At 37.8% G+C, this 19,974-nt stretch overlaps 2 protein-coding genes across 2 annotated transcripts in view; one reads left to right on the top strand and one right to left on the bottom strand.

Annotated features, from left to right (window-relative positions):
- The window catches only part of LOC146167995 (uncharacterized), a 57,269-nt gene extending 41,436 nt beyond the window's left edge, over window positions 1–15,833 (top strand). The window contains exons 63-84 of the mRNA XM_083394833.1: window positions 71–187; window positions 633–771; window positions 1,482–1,645; window positions 1,912–2,018; window positions 2,291–2,438; window positions 2,775–2,975; window positions 3,733–3,852; window positions 4,973–5,080; window positions 5,222–5,309; window positions 6,001–6,214; window positions 6,691–6,841; window positions 7,176–7,327; window positions 7,820–8,004; window positions 8,751–8,953; window positions 9,254–9,412; window positions 11,132–11,320; window positions 11,965–12,141; window positions 12,596–12,733; window positions 13,184–13,326; window positions 13,774–13,889; window positions 14,351–14,690; window positions 14,894–15,833. Coding sequence (XP_083250959.1) covers window positions 71–187; window positions 633–771; window positions 1,482–1,645; window positions 1,912–2,018; window positions 2,291–2,438; window positions 2,775–2,975; window positions 3,733–3,852; window positions 4,973–5,080; window positions 5,222–5,309; window positions 6,001–6,214; window positions 6,691–6,841; window positions 7,176–7,327; window positions 7,820–8,004; window positions 8,751–8,953; window positions 9,254–9,412; window positions 11,132–11,320; window positions 11,965–12,141; window positions 12,596–12,733; window positions 13,184–13,326; window positions 13,774–13,889; window positions 14,351–14,690; window positions 14,894–14,996 — 3,462 coding nt within the window. The 3' untranslated portion in view covers window positions 14,997–15,833. The remainder of the gene's footprint in view (window positions 1–70; window positions 188–632; window positions 772–1,481; window positions 1,646–1,911; window positions 2,019–2,290; window positions 2,439–2,774; window positions 2,976–3,732; window positions 3,853–4,972; window positions 5,081–5,221; window positions 5,310–6,000; window positions 6,215–6,690; window positions 6,842–7,175; window positions 7,328–7,819; window positions 8,005–8,750; window positions 8,954–9,253; window positions 9,413–11,131; window positions 11,321–11,964; window positions 12,142–12,595; window positions 12,734–13,183; window positions 13,327–13,773; window positions 13,890–14,350; window positions 14,691–14,893) is intronic.
- Window positions 15,834–16,697: 864 nt separating this feature from the next.
- LOC146167994 (uncharacterized) lies at window positions 16,698–19,229 on the bottom strand. Its single transcript, XM_083389577.1, has 4 exons — window positions 19,035–19,229; window positions 17,651–18,093; window positions 17,451–17,583; window positions 16,698–17,303 (listed from the first exon to the last, which is right to left on the bottom strand). Exons 1-4 carry the CDS (start codon window positions 19,137–19,139, stop codon window positions 17,136–17,138), a joined length of 849 nt encoding a protein of 282 aa, XP_083245703.1. The 5' UTR covers window positions 19,140–19,229; the 3' UTR covers window positions 16,698–17,135.
- Window positions 19,230–19,974: the final 745 nt, after the last annotated feature.

Below are 19,974 nucleotides of genomic sequence, written 5' to 3'. Positions count from 1 at the left end.
TTTACACCATAATTCCTGCTGAAATGTATTGCGCTGATTATATTTATAACGAACATCAAAATCCCTGCAGTCACATTCGCGTTCTTCGTCAAGTAGCAGCAACAGTGCGTCAGATGAGGACCAAAATGTACACACAGAAATGGTTCAGTTAAAAGAGGAACACCAACGTAAAATGGATGAAATTAGGGTAAGCGTATTTCCTAATTAAGTATAAAAGGGTATTGCAACTGCGCACATAATCTTTTTATTGGTAGTTGCTAAGGTAATGTAAAAATTCGCTGTTATATCGTGCTTTTATATGAAAGGTTTAAAAAACTGTGTAACGTGTGTACATTGCGTGCTTTTTTTAATAGTGTTTTGCAGCTGTTAGATTTTGTTTATATGATGATTTCAATTTGACAGTGAGATTTTTCCGCGTTATATTTTCGCTGCTGCAATTTGTTCGACTATAAAAGTTCCAAATCAAACGTTAAAATAATGTAAGTCATTGTAAAACAGTCCACTTCGGCATGTTTTACATGTTTTTGTTTATATATGCTTAACCACAGCCGTGCCCTGAAACCATTTTTATATAATCGTAATTTTCGAGAAATAAGCATTAAAACTTAAAGTTTATTGTCACTTGACTGCAGAACAACTTCGCTGACGAGCTTCGTGAAGCAGTTGAAGCCGCCACAAGAGAGCAGCAGAGGCGCGACGAAGCGCGTTTAAGTGAAGTAGAGGAAAAACACAAAAAGGAGATTGCTGAGCTTATGTCAGAATCGCTAACAGGTGAACTGCTACTACTGCTTCTGTAATGAAATGTGCAAAGTTACTTATATTTTATCGGTGAACTCCAAGCTTCTCCACGCACTGGCTCCCATTATTTAAAAACAAATAAAAATGCGCCAGTAATTGATCTACCTAGCCAACTGTAATTAACACTTTGCCCATATTAAGACGAAACCGCCCTGTTTTATTGCCACTCGTCAAGAGGTGAGCCAGCAACACTTATTATAGCCTTGGGTCACTGAGAAAGTTGTTCAAACCAGTGTTTCTTAATCAGGTGAATGGTTCACCCCAGGGTGAATAAAATTTTTGCAGGGGTGAACCAACCAAAAGGGGTAAACAAGGGTGAACCGTCAGAAATGGATGATAGCTCTGCAGTAAATCGACTACTGAAATATTGTTGTTTGCTAAATGTAATAGTGAAGTTGTTTAGTAGAAAAAATTGGTGACTGTGCTTTTTTGTAGCTTTATATCTCTGGACTCGAAAAAATTGTAGATTGCAATGGTAAAACTTAGCTTGAGTCGATCTTAACAAACATCGAAACAACCTAAGTCATGTTGTGCTGTTATATATAGACGAGATAGTTTTATCATATTATGGGACAAGGGTGAATGAAATCTGAAGATAGATGTTAGGGGTGAACAAAACTAAAAAAGTTTAAGAAGCACTTGTTCAAACTGTTCCGTTCCAACAACGAAAAATGTTTTTTCAGTTGACAACGAGCTTGCGCGTCGTCTACGCGACGAACTCGATCTTGCTGATAAACTTGACAGTAACTTAATCGACCAACTGCAAGCCATTTCACCCGACGGTGCAGATCAAGCTTCGTTCGGGTCCTCTCCATCCAAGGACGCCGAGATTTCTTCGCGTTTACAGGTTTTTTATAATATCATATTTTTGCTGTTATTTTTGAAGTTATCATTACAAAACGCACTTGTGATATGCAAAATATACATTCTCATTTTTTTTGATTTGGGAATTTAACGGTCTTTTCTTGATAACTATTATTATAGATTAAATCACCTAAGCTTTGGTTAACTGCAAGATGTTCATTTAACGAAGTAATCGGAATCGCTATTAGTGGACCCCTGAGTTTCTGATTTTTTTTGTTTTGTTGAATTTTTTGCTTGTACTTTTATCAGCGATTGCTCTCGAAGCTTCACAGCGAAGGTGTCCAGGTGCTTTCCCTTTCCGAGCTTCAGTTTATCAAGCAACATCAAAGCTACTTAAACACATCCGCTCAAACAAGGTTTTAAGAAGTTTTCGTTATTTTTCGTATGAAAAGTTGACCTTATGTCGTTTTCCGTTATAATCCATTTTAAGGATTATTTCATGGATGTAAAATGTCCCTAAGTTTATGCACTTTACCAATGCAATAAAACGGTGTTATTTGTTAACATATTGCTTTGAAACACCTACAGTTTAAACATTTAATACTAGTTTACCAATAAAATATTCAAATATTCTTACTTTTCTGCCACTATTTTCTCTAAACTAACTAACTAAGCGGAATCCCAGCAGCGCAAACATAGAAGAGGAAGATTTATCCCATGAGCCGAACGTAGATGTCGAAGCACTGAAGCGAACTTGGGAGAACGAGAAGTTGGCTCTGTTGGACGCGATACAAGCGCTAAAGGAGCTGCTTATTCAAACCGCCAGCGAAGTTGCTGTAAGTTAATCTGAAATTTCTAGACCTTGTATTTCGTGATTACCCTGATTGTGTGTGGCGAAGTTACTTGACTTGATTTTAGTTATTTGGTGTAGTGTATTCATTTGGACCCATAATTTAGGTTAGCGCATGGCTAACTTTGTTTTGGGGAGGCAAACTATCAGTTGGTTTGTAGGGGATTTTCCTGCGTGCGAGATAAAACCAAAATAAACCAGCCTGCGTTAAAATTTTAACTTTTCTACCCCGGGTATACTTGGACAGCAAAGGTTAAGAAGAATCATTGCATAACAATCGACATCGGCATGTTGCATATTTCACTCTTTACCGTTTGTACAGCAATCGTCAGACGACGCGGACAACCTGCGTTGGAGGGGAGACTTCCTACGCGCCATCGCCGACCTTTTCGAACGCGAGCGACGCGCCCTGCTTGCCGAACTTCAGGCCAGTGTTATCGAGGCTCATGGACAAGCCGAAGCCAACGAGGAGATGTCGACCGCCTCGCGCTTGGAGGAGCTAGAGAGGAAGATACGCAACCAGGTTTGTGTTTTATTTACAGCTTTGCCTGGGATTTGAAATAGTTTTTGCTCTTCTTGCTAAATTATTTTTCAGCACAAAAACTTAGGGTTACAACAAAGTAACACAGGTTACAATAAAGTCTGTGAATCTTAAAAGTATTTGAATATTTTTGAATTGATTTACATAATGAAAATTCTTTGAAACCCCATTGTTTTTCCAAAGGTCTTCAAAAAGTCTTGAATTTATTATATACCAGGCTTAAGTTATGTGTTTAGAAAGTGACGTATGTCAAACTTTTTTTTACTTTTTTTTTTTTTTTTTACTTAACTATTTGTTAATGTGCTGACCATAGCATTTATACTGCTTTTTATCCGAATTTAAATTACAACATCATCATGCAAACCAATTTTTGCTCTTGAAAACCCTACAAATTTCATTAAAAAGTCAAATTTTCATTAAAAAGCCAATGTTTTTTTTGTTTTTTTTTAACTGTGTAGCAGCCCTGTAACAGAAAAAGGGGCGACCTTTAATTTATGCTCAAATATTTTCGTTTTCGGTATGGTCTATTTTTACTTAAGAAAAGTCTTACTGTGTATTCGTAATTGTATGTATAAAACAAACAAAAAATAAACTCGTTTAACAATTATTTTAGTTGTTCGGTAACTTTATATGACTTCATGTTTAACGTGCGTGTGAGGCATTAGAATGATGCCACAGTAAATATTTGCTGTATTTGAACTCATTTACATTCTCGCACGCATCTTAATCCAACGCCCAGCAATCGAAAGACCCTGTCGCCTGCTCACGTGTGTGGGACCTCGCCTTCACCTCCGAACTACTGCGATTACGTCACGACATCAGGCGCCTTACGTCACACTTCAGCACTGCCGCACAACGGGTCAGCAGCTGGCCGTGTACTGACCCTATCGCGCATGTTACACGCCCAGTTAAACGCATGACATCATACCTTTTTGGCTGATTTTGGTTTGCCTGTCAGGAAGGGAAAACACCTTTCACAGCAACAGCATGCTTGTCGCTGTCTTAACATAACGTTTAACCACGAACGAAAAATAACAGCTATTCGTAATGATTTTTAAGAGATTTTTAATAATTTTAGGCCATGTTTTAAATAAAAATGCTAAAAACCTAAAAATATTTTGCTAACGTAGTCATTTATGCTCGTCTTTGGGGAGTAAAAATATGTCAAATCGTCTTTGCAATGATTTGATAAGCCTTTCATCAGCTTTGCGTCTTATTAAATAAACAAAACAGTATGTTATAAAGTGTGGCAATGTTTAAAGAATGAACTTCAACTGTGGATGTTGACATTTTTACAAAAAAAATGCTTATTGCTTAGTCTTCTAGTTGCCCTACAATGTAGGTGGAGGTTCTATAAGAAGCAGTTTTCCGCATAGTTAACTCAGCAAGTATATATTTGCTTATTTTCTCATACGGTTATCTTTTACCACATGGCATATCTTATAACTGTATGTAAGGTTTGTATCTAACCACGAAATTGCCCATTCGACATGTCACTCAACCCTTGCATCAACACAAGAATTTATTTATATACAAACATATTAAAATAACCGTCAACGTGTTACTGTCAATTTTTCTTGACGGGTACACAATGCACACACTTTAAAGTACTTGTTATTTTCTCGGTACATGATTTCGTTGGATGGCCACCGCCTTGTCTTTGTTTTGCTAACTTTTGATTTGTTTCATGCTAACCATCTTATTTGTTTATGTTGCTCGGGTGCCCTTTTTATTTTCAAGCCTTGATTGCTATGTTGCTTGTTGGTGAATTATTTTGGGCTGTTGTTTTAAGCTACGTTTGTCTGCGTCACAGCATCGAATCTTGGTGAAGCATTTCTTTGTGGTTCAAGAATTTTAATTATTGCAAGGCTTGGCAAACTTTTGATATTTTTGTTCGTGTAGGGTACGCCAACGTATGCCGTGTTGTATTCTACGTGTACGCAAACAAACAAATCTCAAGATCTAATTGTGTTATTCAGGATCACAACCACCGTAGCGAGCTTGAGCGCCTCCTGGCGGCTGATCGTGACCAACTTGTAGAAGATATCACGCAACTGAAGATGGACCGCAAGGAACAGCTGTCACAGGTTTGCGAAGTTCTGATGTGTGTGTGTGTGTCGGGTTAAAAAAGTGCATTTAAATGTGTTTTTAAAAAGTTAAATACGATCTTTACTTTGCTTTCATCACGCTACTTCTAAATAAAATGACGGGATACTTTACATTTCAAGGCTCACAATCGCATTCAGGAATTGCAAGACCAAGGTCGAATGATGGAAGACGCTTCGAAGCTTGCTCAAGGAAACCTGAAGCAACAACGTATGTTCGTTTTGCATTTAAACATTTTCTAAACCGACGTACCACTAGGCTATTTTTTTTAATCCCACCCAAGAAGCGAAAAACGGAATTTTATATGCCCAATCCCGATTGATTATTTGGTACAGTGAAATTATATAAGAAAGCAAGCCTTGACTAAATATATCATTCATTTTTTTTAATATTCTATAAACTCAAATTTTAACAGAAAAATATGTCCTTATCGAATACTCTGACTTTTATTTATAATGAAATTTATACTTGAATTGAAATTAAATAAGACTTGCATCAAAATGTTGCTGTAACTAGCTTTAATAGAGAGAACATATTATACAAACCTAAACCGCCGCCTACGATTAATTAAATTAGTTGTCGGTCACAAAATGTTTGATGTCAAACTATAGTTAACTTGCTACAACTTGGCAAGCCGATATGTCTTGTACCGAAAGTAACGACTCCTTGATATCCAATTTAATTTTTCAATATTCTATAAAATTAGAAATATAACAGAAAAATATGCCCTTATCGAGTTTTCTGACTTCTATTTATATTAAACTAATACTTTAATTGAAATTGAATACCACTTTTTTAACTAGCCAAGTGATGTTAGTTGCATTCTAACTTACCGAAAGTTACAACTCCTTCACTCCTTGATATCCAATGTGTCAGCGTTGTTTTATTTTATTTCGTTCAGTGGAATGCTTCAAGTCGCGCCTTGAGCAGGAACAAGCGCTCGCCAACGACCTTCGATCGTCTCTAGACTCGGAGCAGCAGAAGTACCGATCCCTCCAGCCAACACTGGAGCGCGAGAGAGAACGCACGCTCGAGTTATCGTCGGAAATAGTCGCACTCAACGACCGAGCTGCGGCGCAAGACGCGGCCGCCCTGGAACGCATAGAGGCGCTTCAGTGAGTCCGGCTAGTTGTTTTTGCTGCAATTTCTGAGCCATGTACTTAGAACAAACACTCTACTCGAGACTGTTGGTTTATCCTTAGGAGTCGCCTACACCCTACAGCGAGCACTGCGAGTGTTCTACGTATTTTAAATCGTTACTCTACAGTCGTTAAATAATAAATTTGACATATTTAAAAACGGTTCTCTCCTTAAGTATTTTTTCCCTGCCTTGACTTTAAAAAAATAAATTTTACTTGTTCACCTTTTAAACGAGTGAACACGGAAACTTAATCAACGAAGTCCATTGCAAAGCGTAGACCTAAAATTTGCTGGGAAAAAGATTTATTTGAACCTAAATTTTGCGTAAAGAGCGCTTGACGTAATCTGTCTGCTTTAATTTTGAAACTATAATATGGAATCCTTTACCGAGCGCTCTTTCGTAATTTTTTCTAAATAATGTCCACTGTTTAATTTGCTGTGTAACAAACAGGTCAGCGCTGGAACAGGGCAGACAAAAGTTGGAAGTCGCCGAGGATAAACTGCAAACATTCCAGCAGGAGAGCGCAGAACACGGGCAGGAACTTGCGGAAGAAAGGAAGATAGTTGAAGAGGACCGTATTCGAAACGAGAGCCTAATCGCTGTAAGTTGTTTACAGTGGGTACATCCATATTGGTAGTTTGTGTGCAAGATGTTTACTGTCAAATTAAAATCTATTATTTACAATGAAAAAAACTGATAATTTGATTGCCTAAACGTACCACCTTTTGTCGTTTATTAAATTTGTTGTTTAGTTTGTTGGCAACCTTTCTGTTTTTGCTTTTATAGGAATTAAGGTTATACATATTGTTGTTCACTTAAATTCTCAAATTTTATGTGTTTAAAATTTGTCCTATAAATTTATGGAATGTATCCGTATTTGGCAAGAACGTTTGTTTGAAGTTTGGTGTCGCACGACAAACAATCTTGTTTTTTAGGACTTACAAGCCGCTCTCGCAACTGAAGAAAAAAGGCGGCTGGAAGCGATGCAAGCTGTTGAGGCGGAACGACAAAATGTCACTAAACTGCATCAGGATCTGGCCAATGAGAGGGCGGCAGCCTACGACGATGTTATTCAGTTGAAAAACAGGTAGTGCAAACTAAAACTTGCAATGATAATCTTAAGACTGTTTATAAAAACAGATAAAACATAAAATCATTTTTTAATTTTTATACTGATACGAAAACAAGAATCTTTCTTTATCATTTTGTAACAAATGTTTTGTGAAATCATGCTTACTAATGATATCTTGTTTTAGGCAACTTAAAAAAAATTATATTTGTCTTTGAAACAATAATCATAACTTTCTTATCATTTGCACACTTTTTGCTCACAGGCAGCGTTGGTAAGCACTGCTTGCAATTGTCAAACGTTGTTTTATTTATATCCGTTATATCTATATCAACCCCATTTTCAAAAGTTTTTGTTTTATGTAATTGTCCTGTCTGTTGTGTTGTCGTCGCGTCACCTGTATAACTTTTAATACATTTTTAAGTTTACCTTTAAGTTAATACTTGTTTAAGTTTACCAAAAAATATCATGTCAATATATAAAGTACTAAATCTTGGTATCTTACTCAAGGTGCGACGATTTGTCGGACGCTGTCAAGGGCGAACAAAACCGCTGCTCGGAGCTCCACGACGCGCTCCAGCGAGAGTCGGCTGCTTGCCAAGAAGCGCGTGAGGCGCTAGAGAGCGAGCGGGCCGTGACGACAGAAGCTCGAGAACACGACAGAGCGACCGTGGCCGACTTACAAGCTATTCTAGGTTAGTGTGCTAATCGTGGTATACATTTTAACTCGATCCACCATCAATCAGCATATTGTTCTGGTTTCTTTCATTGGTAGTTCTGTATAGGATGGATCTGTTTCGGCGTTAAGAGTTTAGGCCAGGGATGTCCAACATTTTATTATAGTGGGCCGCATTGACACTTGAAATAATTTAATGGGCCGCAGAACCTATTACGTTTCAAAAAAAGTATTATTCTTTAGAGTTATAACGGGCCTTTCGAGTTATATATATTTTTTTTTACCCAAACTATACTATTAGTGCGCCCCTAAAAGCTGACTGGAACATTTTAATTAGGCTAATATTGAACATTTAAAATACTACTTGGAGTGAAAATGACTAGCGGGCCGCACGAAAATTTCAGACGGGCCGCAATGTGGCCCGCGGGCCGCAGGTTGGACATCCCAGTTTTAGGAAAACAATAAACTATACTTAAACTTGTACCTTTTTACCACGTCAGTTTTGTCATTTTTTTTTCGGTATTTATAGACAAAGCCAAATTGTTATCAACCTCGTCTCACTCTTTCAAAGTTATTATTGCTGCTGGTTAACGCACCACTCTTCCTAAAACAACGTATTGGTGATCAACTCGCACAATTGTAACTAACTTTAAAGTTAAGGTATATTTAGCTTCTATTCTGTATTTTAGGGAACTATAGGTTAACAATAGGACTACATATCGCGATATCATACGTACGTTTATGAACCTTAACACAATTTTACAGAAAACGCCAGGAGGGAATCGGAACGCGTCCAGTCGCGAGTGGAGGAGGCGGAGCGAGAGCGAGAGGAGGCGCTTCGGGAGGCGGAGGAGAAGGAGATCACAGCCAATCACAAGCTCGAGATGGAGCGGGCGTCACGTGACGAGGCTGTGGCGAGAGAACGACGGGCAAGAGCCGAGCTACAGTCGGCCCTCGAAACCGAAAAGGTTTGTTTGTTGTTTTTTATTAATTGAAAATAAAATGCAATTGAGCAACTTGTGTACCCTTGTTAAGATTTCAAACAACCAGCTTGAACTTATCCAGATCGTCGTTATGTATTTTATCGATTTTTGCCAAAAAAATCAAAACAAAAGTGTGTTTGCTTTGTAGGACATAAAATTAAACTATAGCTATATAGAGCTGAAAGCTCGCTAGAACTCCCTTGGCTTTTATTTTACCTAATTTATTGAATCATTATCTACTATTGGCCGACGTTGCTATAGTTTATCTTTTAATTTACGACACAGATCCAAAAGAAAGAAATTCAAAAGCGACTTAAGGAACTTGAAGAAGCTAAGGGCTCCATCTACCGATCGCCGAGACAGTCAAACGAGGGTCTTCTTGCAAATCGCCGCCAGCTTGAATCTCTGCGACAACGATTGCAACTCGAAGCATCAAAGTTTCAGGTAACAGAATGCAAAAAATGGCTTGTATATTTACGGCATGTTGGTTGCTTGATTTATAACGTAAAGCCTACATTAAAATAACGCCAGGATCACCTGTCTTTTTTATCTGATAAATATTTTTGTCGAAAACAAAATGTTTTTTCGGTACATTTCATAAGAGATGCAGCAGCGCTAAAATTGCTAGGCTCTAACGCTAGAGTAAGTGGTTCGCTGGGATCCCTAAGTCATCTACGATATGTTGTATATTTGCATCTATAGGTGTGCTCTATGTGTTCGTAAATGGTGCTGTACAAGTGTACAAGGATAAATTTATACTATACACTTTATTTTATGTAAAATACGAAATACAGTAATACCACCCATGGTTAGTTATTTAATTGTTGATAAATTGTTTTATGTGACAAATCTCGTCTGAATGAGCTGTTTTCGTATTTCGGTCCTTCATTTCGATAGCAAGCTGTTCAACATCTTAGTAAGGAGGCGATTTAAACACTGGTAGACTTGCGTGGTGATTAGGCACATTCTCAAATTTCTGATAGAAAGTGTCTCTTGTACGTTGAACTGCTTTTTTTGGTGGAAAAAAACAGTAAAAGTTAAAAGTTATGTACGCGAACAAACAAAATACATTCTTTAAACGTGTACTTTTATTTAAATTAAATATCGTTTATGTAAAATGTTAGGATGAAGCTGAATATAGGCTACAAATGGTCCTAACTTTTTTTGCTGCTCAATTTTATGCACGTTCCTACCAAAGCACTAAACGCGAAAAATGCTATCGTTACGGTGACAATGCACTCCGTTTGTCTAAAAAAGAACATGTAAATTCCTAAATAAAAGCAACCCTTATAAAGTTTTTTTAAGGTAAAAACCGCCATCGTGTGGTGTTATTTGCAGGGGTCGGCAGCCCACTGACCGAATCCTGCCCGCCAATCCAAATCTTTCGGCTGTCACGTCTTACAAACTAGACACACGCCCATGCGTCAAATTTTCAGCTATTTAAAACTATACGTTAATGCACTTTTTTGCGCTGAGTGCGACTTAGTTGTGCATCAGGTATATTTGAGATTTTAGGGACTCTTCGACACTTTTTGCCAAGTTACATACTTAGAAAACATAAATAACCAATTAAGATCAACAGAACTAAAATATTTTTGTATAGTATGTTGCTTATTAAATATACATTGTTCCGGTTTTGGAATGTACTTACTTTTGGGAAGGATAGGGCCATATCGTTTTGTCGAAACATGTTTCATAATACGCACATATCCTTCCACCACACAGCTCTGGGTTCTTCATTATTGCTGTCGATATAATCCTACATCGAAAAACATGTTTAGGTTAAAATTGAATTCGCTATTAGTAGAATGTTATTTTTTAAATATTACCACTGTAATCGACGCAATAATTGCAATCCACTGCAGCTCCATCTACTAATAAAAATATTTCACTATATCGTTGGCATCTACTTGTGTATTACAAGCGTGTAATACATTCCAAACGTGAAACATAAGCATTTTATTTGCATGTTAAAACGATTAAAATATAATTGTACCAAAACCAAAAGAAAACCCAGTGCAGGGTCTTTTCCCGATCTGTCTGCAATTTGGTCAGTTGGTACATCTATGTTTAATTGTTTATACTCGTTAAATTGCTCGTCTTAAACTTCACATTTGCCATTCCGTTTTTGACATTGTAACCAACAAGGTGTTCTCTTTTCAGAACCTTGTTGATCGAACCGCATCCCGACCTTCACCACGTGACAGATCACGTGACTTCTCTGTTTCACCTTCAACCTCTCTGCTGTCCTCCGACGGCGAGAAGTTTGAGTCGCTCAAGCGCTCGCTGCAAGACATGCAAGGCGAACTTAAGGACCTCTACAGCGAACTGTCGATACCCACTACGGTAGGTGCTTAGGGTTGACCAATGGTCATTAGTGTTTCGCAACCTCTTTTGGCTTGCGGCAGCCTACAGATATTATAAATAGTACGCGGCACCCTTGCTTGTATTTTTGCTGAGTGGTTAACTGTAAAGTTACAATAAATGAGATTGAAACAGCACATCAAGTGTGCAACAAGGTTAAAAAATAATTTAATTTTTTGAACTTATATTGTACATACACAAAAAATTGGAATCCTAAATAATTTGAAATATCTCTCGGCACCCTTTAGCGTTAAAAATGACCCCCGGTTGAGAAACACTGGTTTACATATTCATAAAATATATGTTTTTTTTAAAAAAAACATTAAATTTGATACAAAATATTGTCACCAACAAGAATTTGTTTATCACGATTTCTCTTGTACTATTCAGGCAAACCTCAAAAGTACTTTAATCGTTTTTGTAATTCACAGCCACTACAATTTTCCTTTTATCTTTTTATCATAAACATCTTGATTTAAATTTTATGGAAATAAACACGTGTTAGTGCTTTCGGTCTATGTTTGTAGTAACCCATAGTTTTAAAAAAATTATAAAAGAGTCAGTTTTTGTAAATTATGTTTTTGCTTTTTACAAACTTCAATGAGTCGATTTTTTACTTTCTCGGGTTGCAGCAGTCGAGTGCGAGGGCGTCCGAGTTCAACGACCGACTCTTGCACGAGAACGGCGAGTTGGCCGAATACGCCGCGCGTTCAGCCAAAGAGGCTCGCGACATGATGGACGCCATCGCATCACTGGAGGAAGAAAATAAAAGGCAGCATCCGGTGAACGGGAGGGAGATCGTTGCACAGGTGGCTATGCGCGAGTAAAACACTTAATCAAACCTAGTAACAGCGCATACCGTCCTGTCGGGATCTTGACATTTCAACCACTGAGGCAGAATGTATTATTAACAGTTTGTAGTAGTATATTGCCACCTTTGATTTCGTACATAATACGTCCTCGATATGTTTTTGCGTTATCTGGTATATTCAATTAATTTTGGTTAACACAAACTAAGCGTATTGGAATTTAAAATTCCTAATAGTTTGTCCACTAGTTGCACTTATCATAAAATATGCGCTGTTATATTAATGCGTTGGATGTCGTACGTTAATTTTTTTATGATGACTTAAAATACGTGTTCCAAACAAGTTTTTATGGTGACTAAAATTATTTTGTGATAGATTCACTATGAAAACGCAATAATTTGAAGTTACAAATCGTTTTGTAGGTTTAAGCCTTAATATTATATTTCCTCTTTAGTCACCAACACAAGAAAACCAGCAAAAGATGGCTTCTCGCATGCACAAGCTATACACGCGATATCTGAGGGCTGAGAGCTTTAGGAAGTCTCTGGTTTACCAAAAGAAATACCTACTGCTGCTGCTCGGAGGCTTTCAGGTGAATTTATTGTGACATATTTTGCTTTCAGCAAAATACACTGGCAGCCTGTGACTACTGTAGTTTTACGCATATTTTTATCTTTTTAGCGATTTTCACCAATAATTATGGTTTAAATATGGTTTAATAGTTATGCACTCGATGGGTATTAAAGACAAGCTTGTTTGTACAATGCTGTTTAAAGGTAAATTAGGTTCCTTCCTAACAACATAGTGATTGCAGTTTTGGGTAGTGGTTTGATGTGTTACAACTGCAAACTAAACGGCTAGAAAAAGATTTAAACAACCTCTCGACTAACCCCAAACCGCTTACTCAAATGTATCACTTACTCAACCCAACTTTATATTGCTTACTGGTAAATATCACCCACAAATTTGTCCTTAAATGTCCATTCTCACAAAGAAAAGAAACGCAGTCTCGTGTAAAAAGCAATCCCCTTGTTTCCTCCAGGATTGCGAAGAGGCGACCCTAGCGCTGATCTCCCGCATGGGGGCGTACCCGAGCACTGACGCGTTACGACGTCAAATCCCGCACAGATCGCCCGCCTTTACTCGATTCAGAAGCGCCGTGAGGGTGGTGATCGCAGTGCAAAGGTATGGGCTCAAATGCTGTGCACGCAGCCAAGTTCTTTGTTTTATCTGTAAAGGTTTGAAGTTAATTGAAACTGCTTGGTGTATAGTATATATTGCCCAAATTCACACCGAATGCAGCTAGTTTCATGTAAACAATTAACCTTATCGGGCAATGTCGTTTTTTTTCGTTTTCATTTTTTACTTTAAATATATATATAATATATATTATATATGTAATCTCTATAGCAGCAACAGTGCTATAATTGTTGTTTGGCCGATATGCCTGCCCCCTTAGTTGGTATTACGACGGCCCGGGTTTTGCTGTCGTCGTGAGATTGAATCATGAAAATCCTTTTACATGTTCTGAGAAGCTGTGTTTTATATATATTTTTTTATTTTGGTAAAGGCAGGCGATGGTTAGCATTTGACTAGTAATAGTACAGTCTTACTACTCTGTTTTGTTTCCAGGTTAAAATTCTTGGTGCGTAAATGGAAGCGAGCTAGTAGCAATGTGTCGGCTGCCATCCACAGCAAACACGGAATCCCCGGCACATCTGCGCCACCTGCAGTCAACGGAAACCATCACCAAGGTACCAAGGCCCGATATGTTATGTAATTGTCTGTCTTAATTGGGCCTGGCAGGCCAAATCGCGTAAAAACATCAGCACTATTGCCGTTTCTTATAATTGCTTTTAGTATGTTGACCCCGCCTTAGTAGAATCTGTTCAGCACAACCATGCCGTGGTGATTTTATGGCAATCTCGCTCTTAAAATTCGTGCCAAATTACCATATCACAACTTATAGTCAATATAGTGTTATCTGATTACTGCTTTACGTTTGCATAACTGTATGATTACAGTTTTTCGCGATAGTGTTTGTCTGTTTCTAAACCGCACGAGCAAAGTTTACTAAAAGCTTTATTTTTGCATAAATTTAGCAACTTCTACGTATATTTTGCCGAAAACTAGAAACAATTACCTTGAATTTTTACTCAATTGTCAAGGGTTAGGAAGTTTAACCTAAATTTAACCCTAGGTGTTCCAACGAACCAATCGAGCCGCCACCGCAACAGCGACCACTTGCGGGCGCACCCACACAGCCGCCAGGTGTCGTCACGCACCCCCTCCCCGAGCTCCCTGGACAGCTCGGCCAGTTCCGGCAGTTACCGACCCACCGACCAACACTACATTAATGGAAGTTACGTCACTGATCCACCAGTCCATGACACGTCACCTTATTCGGAACGGCACCGGCCCTCCACGTCTCCGTATTTGGCCGGAGCGTCGTACGCGGGCAATTACGGACGCGACGTTTCGCACGCGTCATCTACGGACCGTCGTCATTTGTCGCCGTCCGTCGCCGCGGCTTACGCATCTCTGGATCGGTGAGTTGAACGATGTGCGAATCTAACTACACTGGAACAGACTTAATGTTCCGAGTTCTTACACGTGATTTAACTGTGCGTGTTTAATTAAAACAGGTTGTGTTCTTGGAAAAATATAGTTTAAGATTTACTGAGGATTATGTAGGGAGCGTTTAAGCTGTTGTCCCAATAGCAAGTTACTTACTAATCTACTGATTCCTTAGATCGCGACCTGGGGAATCCGACCCATCACTGAACGAGTACATACAAAAGCTGGAAAACATCCAACAAAAACTCGGCCAGGGCTCCTACCGATATCCCAGGTAAAGGAGGACACTTCTTCGTTTTACCTACAAACTGTTGTTTTCAATACGATATACTTTTAGATATATACAAACGGCCCTCAAACGGTTCCAGTGTTAGATATGTGCAGTAAACCATTAATTTACAAGCAACTTCTTTACAGCAATGTAGCTGCTCGTGGTGCTTCCCTAAAAGTAGCATAGGTTTCATGACTATTTTAAAATGTATAAAATCTTTGTTTAGCGACTGAACCTCCCTCAATCCTGTGACGTAACCATATTAGACTTATCCAGGTCGTTTTCTTCCATAGCGAGCCCTTAGCAGGAGTAGAACTGCATACTAAGCTACCTGAACCAGCTGTAAAGTTGGTATTTAGTATAGGCTGTAGAATATACATTTGATGGATTGTATAGAGTGCCATAACAGTTTTAAATGACGGTCTCCCACTCAACTGTGATACTGCACCTTTTAACGTATACTGTGTGAGCTGGCTATTTCCAACACATTGTATTGCTATAAAACGAAATTGAGTGAAATCGTTTTTCTGCTGAATTTCCTTGTTATTTGCTTTATCGAAGACAGTTTATATTTTTCTATTTGACTTACTTTATGTTGCCTAAGAGCTTTTACGCTAGCTCATCCATTTGTATCTGTTGTTCCGTAGTGTCTTTGGCGCCAGACTGTTATGTATCCGAACAAATCTATTTGTTTTCTAGTACGTTTAATGTTTTGTACACTGTTTCGCCGCTTGTATCTCGCCGTCCAATCGCAAACTTGTGTCAGATTTTCCTATTTTGTTACCGTAGTTTGTACAGACCCCGTCGTTCGCCTTTTTGTGTATCGAGAATAGAGACTTCAGCTGTACTACCACTGTCTGTTGTAAATCGGCTTCATTGCTACAAGTATGGTTGTTTAGTTAATTTGCTGAAGTGAAAACAATTTATACGCAGTGAAACAATATTGTAGCTTAACATAAAATTAATAAAAAAAAGTGAGAGTCTTGGGTATGTTTCCAAAATTTTGCAAGTAAAGCGAAAGAATAACGCTTTATGAATTCGTTCGTCGATAAAAGGTTTATTTAAGCACATCAAAAAACGATATAGGCTAAATTAAAAATTGTATTTAAGGTTCATCATTATTATAAGTAGGGCCAGTAAAAGTAAAAAAAAATATTTGGTGGTTCCAAAAGTAGTAAAACTGATAAAGTGAAAGAACTGGTTAATTTAAATTGTAGCAAGTCCTACAATGTCATATTTTTGTTTTAGGTCATAAAATTTGAGTTTTTTATACTTAAAACGAAAAGATTGAATCCTAATAGGCCTGAGCTTTCATATGTAGTTCTGGCAGCTCCTGGTGCTTAGTTTCACCAGGCATTGGAAGTTTATTGTTTTGGTTTTTGTAGTTTAATAGCGTGTGATGTCAATTCGCATTGTTATATCATCCTAATTCATTACCTTGCAACACACTATGCGGTCTCTGAATATTGTAAGTTCGTGTAGTAGATCACCTAATATTAGTCAGTCAGGCCAGAGTTAAAATCATTGTGTTCAGCAGTGCTGAGATTTTATAGGTGTCTTTTTCGCTTACTAGAAATTATTTAGGCTTTTTATATGAGTGCATTCTGTTCTCAAATTGGTAAAATTTCAACCTACTTTAGCTGCTGTGTGGAACGATCTTTTTCCGTTTCGAAATCAATGCTTTGCTCAAACTAATTTTTTGGCGACGCAAACATTGTATATTACATAAAATTGCAAGTGTTTGATTTAAAACATGTTAAAACTTGCATACGAGTTGTCACTTACTGATATTAAAATAACTTTATTTTGAAACAAATAAACTCTAAACTTCTTAATTGTTGTTGGTTACAACACTAAAACATAAACTTATATATGAAAAATAAGTTCCTAACTGTTTGATATACAAAACAGGAAGTTGGCGTTCGAAGACGTATGGAAATCCCTTTCTCAATCAACAATGACTATAGAATTGATCAAGCTTTTATAAAAAGCGCAGTGTTTTAGGTACCGGTATTAAACAAACCGTACGTTAAATAAGTTTTCGCTCGCTTGAGTACGATACAAATAAGTTGGATTTCTAAACTCTAAAGTGGGTTCTTTGGTTAAGAACAACCAGTTAAGACGACATGACGACGTGTGACACTTTTTATGGTGGTTGAGAACCGTCAGCTTCACTGCTGTGACTTGTGCTTTCGTGCTTGAGGCCTTTATTGAGGCAGCTCTTAAGGAGCAAGTTGGCGGATCGCAGGTCCTCTATCTTTTTCTCTGTTTCTTGCATCCATCTCGCGTATTTCTCATCGAACTGTTGACTTAACTACATAAGGGTAAACCGGTAGGCTTTTAGATTGGTTTATAATTATAACAAAAATCGGCAATTTTTTAATGACCTGTTACCAATCGTATATTTTTAGCAGGTCCTCAAGTAACACGTTTGTCTTCCACAGTTACAAAATAAACTAACCTTTGTTGTTTTTTGTTCCTCACTTTCAAGCCATTGCGCTTCTTTAACGCTCAATTCCAAAAAGAGGGACTCCACCTTTTCCCTCAGCACTACGTTTTCGGCCATCAGGTCATTGATGAAAGTTTCTCTCCCACTAAAAACAAAATGAAACCAAAGAAGAATTATTGAAGGTATTGAAACAAAAGGATTTTTCAACTTACCTGTTCTCGCGAGTTTTGTGTTCTTCCTGCATTGCCTTAACTTCGAGTCTTTCCCTCAATCTATCCAATTCATTTGCGTAATCGTCAGCCATGGCTGATTTGTCCCTCAGGTTGGCTCTTGCCTTTTCAAGTTCCAAGGCATGGCTTCGCTGTAAAGTCGCGAGCTCGTTCTGTATTTCTTCGCACTTGAACTTCCACTCGTCCCGTTCCTTTTCAATATTCAAGCGATTTTTGTTGCTTTCATCAAGTTTGTTTTGCAAGTCCTTGGCATCCGACTTGGCTTGTCTGCATGACTCCTCAGAAGCTGCAAGTTTTTGTTCAAGCTCCGTATACTTGGATGTCTCAACGCCAGTCCTTCCCATCTGGGGCTGTCCAGCTTGCAAGACCTCACGTTCGCGTTTCACGATAGTGTTGCTTTTCGCCTTGCGGAGATCTTCTAATCTCTGTATTAGGACCAAAGCGGCATTACGCTCATGCAGACAATGAACGCCAATAACGTATAGCCTAATGTTGTTTTAGCACCATATGTCAATAAACCCTATCGGCGATATTCATGCCTTATCAAAATATATGGCGTCGCCAGGGTACATGTTAATTATCTTCCCCAAATTGTCAATTTCAAGTATATTCTTGTTCCTTTTAATTCATTTTTTATTTTGAGTTCAATTGTCAATCTTATTTATTGAAAATTTAAGGACACTTTGCTGCCTATCCCACTTTTTCCTTCAGAGTAGGTAATAGTGTCTTCGTGGTAAAATAAACTTACAAAACAAGTTACGAAAATGTTTATTTGGTATCGTAACTATATGTGTTCACATTGAATTTAATGTATTAAATGGTGTTAAACAATTGTTTTTCCAAAACAACCCGATTGATTTTATCGTTTAAAATTTTCTTCTATGAGAGAACCGTCTGGAAATATGTTAGTCTGCTTTTTTAGGAAAAATGTTGTGTCCATTGAATCTTTGAGAACTACTTAAGCAAAGAATCTTAGTAGTTTACTGCGCAATGTGTTTGGCGTCAATGGTAATTAGGTAGGTTGCGCGGCTTAATCGACAGTAATGAGTGTCTTACGTAAACCTTTAATTGTCTTTCAATACAGTATTACGTTAACTAATGATGCAGGTTATACGAGGTAAGAACGTAATGTTTGTTCTTAACGCTGCATCGAGCTGAATGTGTACTTGTGGTTTGTATTGCTAACAGTACAAATTGTTTTTACATTTAGCCCTTCCCACGTCCTATCGTTCATTGCTATTCGTGTTTAAAGAGGTTAGCAGAAAAAGCACACCAATGTTTGGTTTGAACAATCACCAACTTGTTTCGGTAAATTTTCTACGTTTTTATGTCACGTAGGCATTCGTCCGGTTTAGCAAAGTTTTACCTGTTTCAGGCTCTGCACCTCTCCTTCCAAATCTTTGACTCTTGACTTTAACAACAACGCATTTTCTTCTTTCTTTTTAGCCGCATTCTTTTGATAGGTAGACATTACGCTAATTGAACCACAACAAACTTACGTGTCTAATATGCTGTTCTTTTTTGCCGTTTCAACTCATTCATATAATTATCTCATCTAAGACAAGCGATGTCCATTTATCATTTTTCTAAATTTAATAATTCGTAAATGTGAAAAGTACCAATAGCTATAGATTTACTGGATTATATTTTCTGTGTAGAAATGCTAAGACTTTACACTATTGTAACTTTATTACAAGTACCGCTATCCTATATCTGCAGATACATACACGAACATCCACAATGTTGTGGTACGCTCTCATATCAACTACAATAACATAGCCGCTTGTCAGAACAAAGGCATCTTGGGCTGCTGAAGTAAGTCTTTGGCTGGCTAGCCACTCACGCGATTCTCTCAATTGTCATTCAAAACGCAACAAAAGACACCATAGAATCATGGAACAAATTTACAACTTTTTGGATTGCCTTCGACAATACTGAACTGCTTCGTGACCTATAAAAACCGTTTAAAAAACTTAAACTCAAGGCTTTAAACGCTTATACTCACTTTTTGTATAAATTTGTGTATATAAATACTGTACAGAAGAATTTATTAAAATATTTTAATTGTTTAACACCGTCAAACATGTATGTTGTCAATGTACAAAATGTGTCTTATTTAAATTTTACAGTTTATAAACCAGACATTTTCAATAGTGGCTTACCCTGCAAAAACGATCAATACCACTTGATTTTAGCCGCGAAACACGCCAGGCCCGCCAGGGTACTGAGCAAACCTTTTCACTTTTAAAAATTCATTTTTACCACATACAGCGCTAAAGAGCTGGTATGCTTTCATTGGAAACAAT

Source organism: Ascidiella aspersa, chromosome 1 (genome assembly GCF_963924565.1).
Source record: "Ascidiella aspersa chromosome 1, kaAscAspe10.2, whole genome shotgun sequence".
In the NCBI taxonomy this organism is placed as follows: Eukaryota; Metazoa; Chordata; class Ascidiacea; order Phlebobranchia; family Ascidiidae; genus Ascidiella; species Ascidiella aspersa.
The sequence above is the reverse complement of the archived record's forward strand: the minus strand, read 5'-3'. Positions and strand labels throughout refer to the sequence as shown.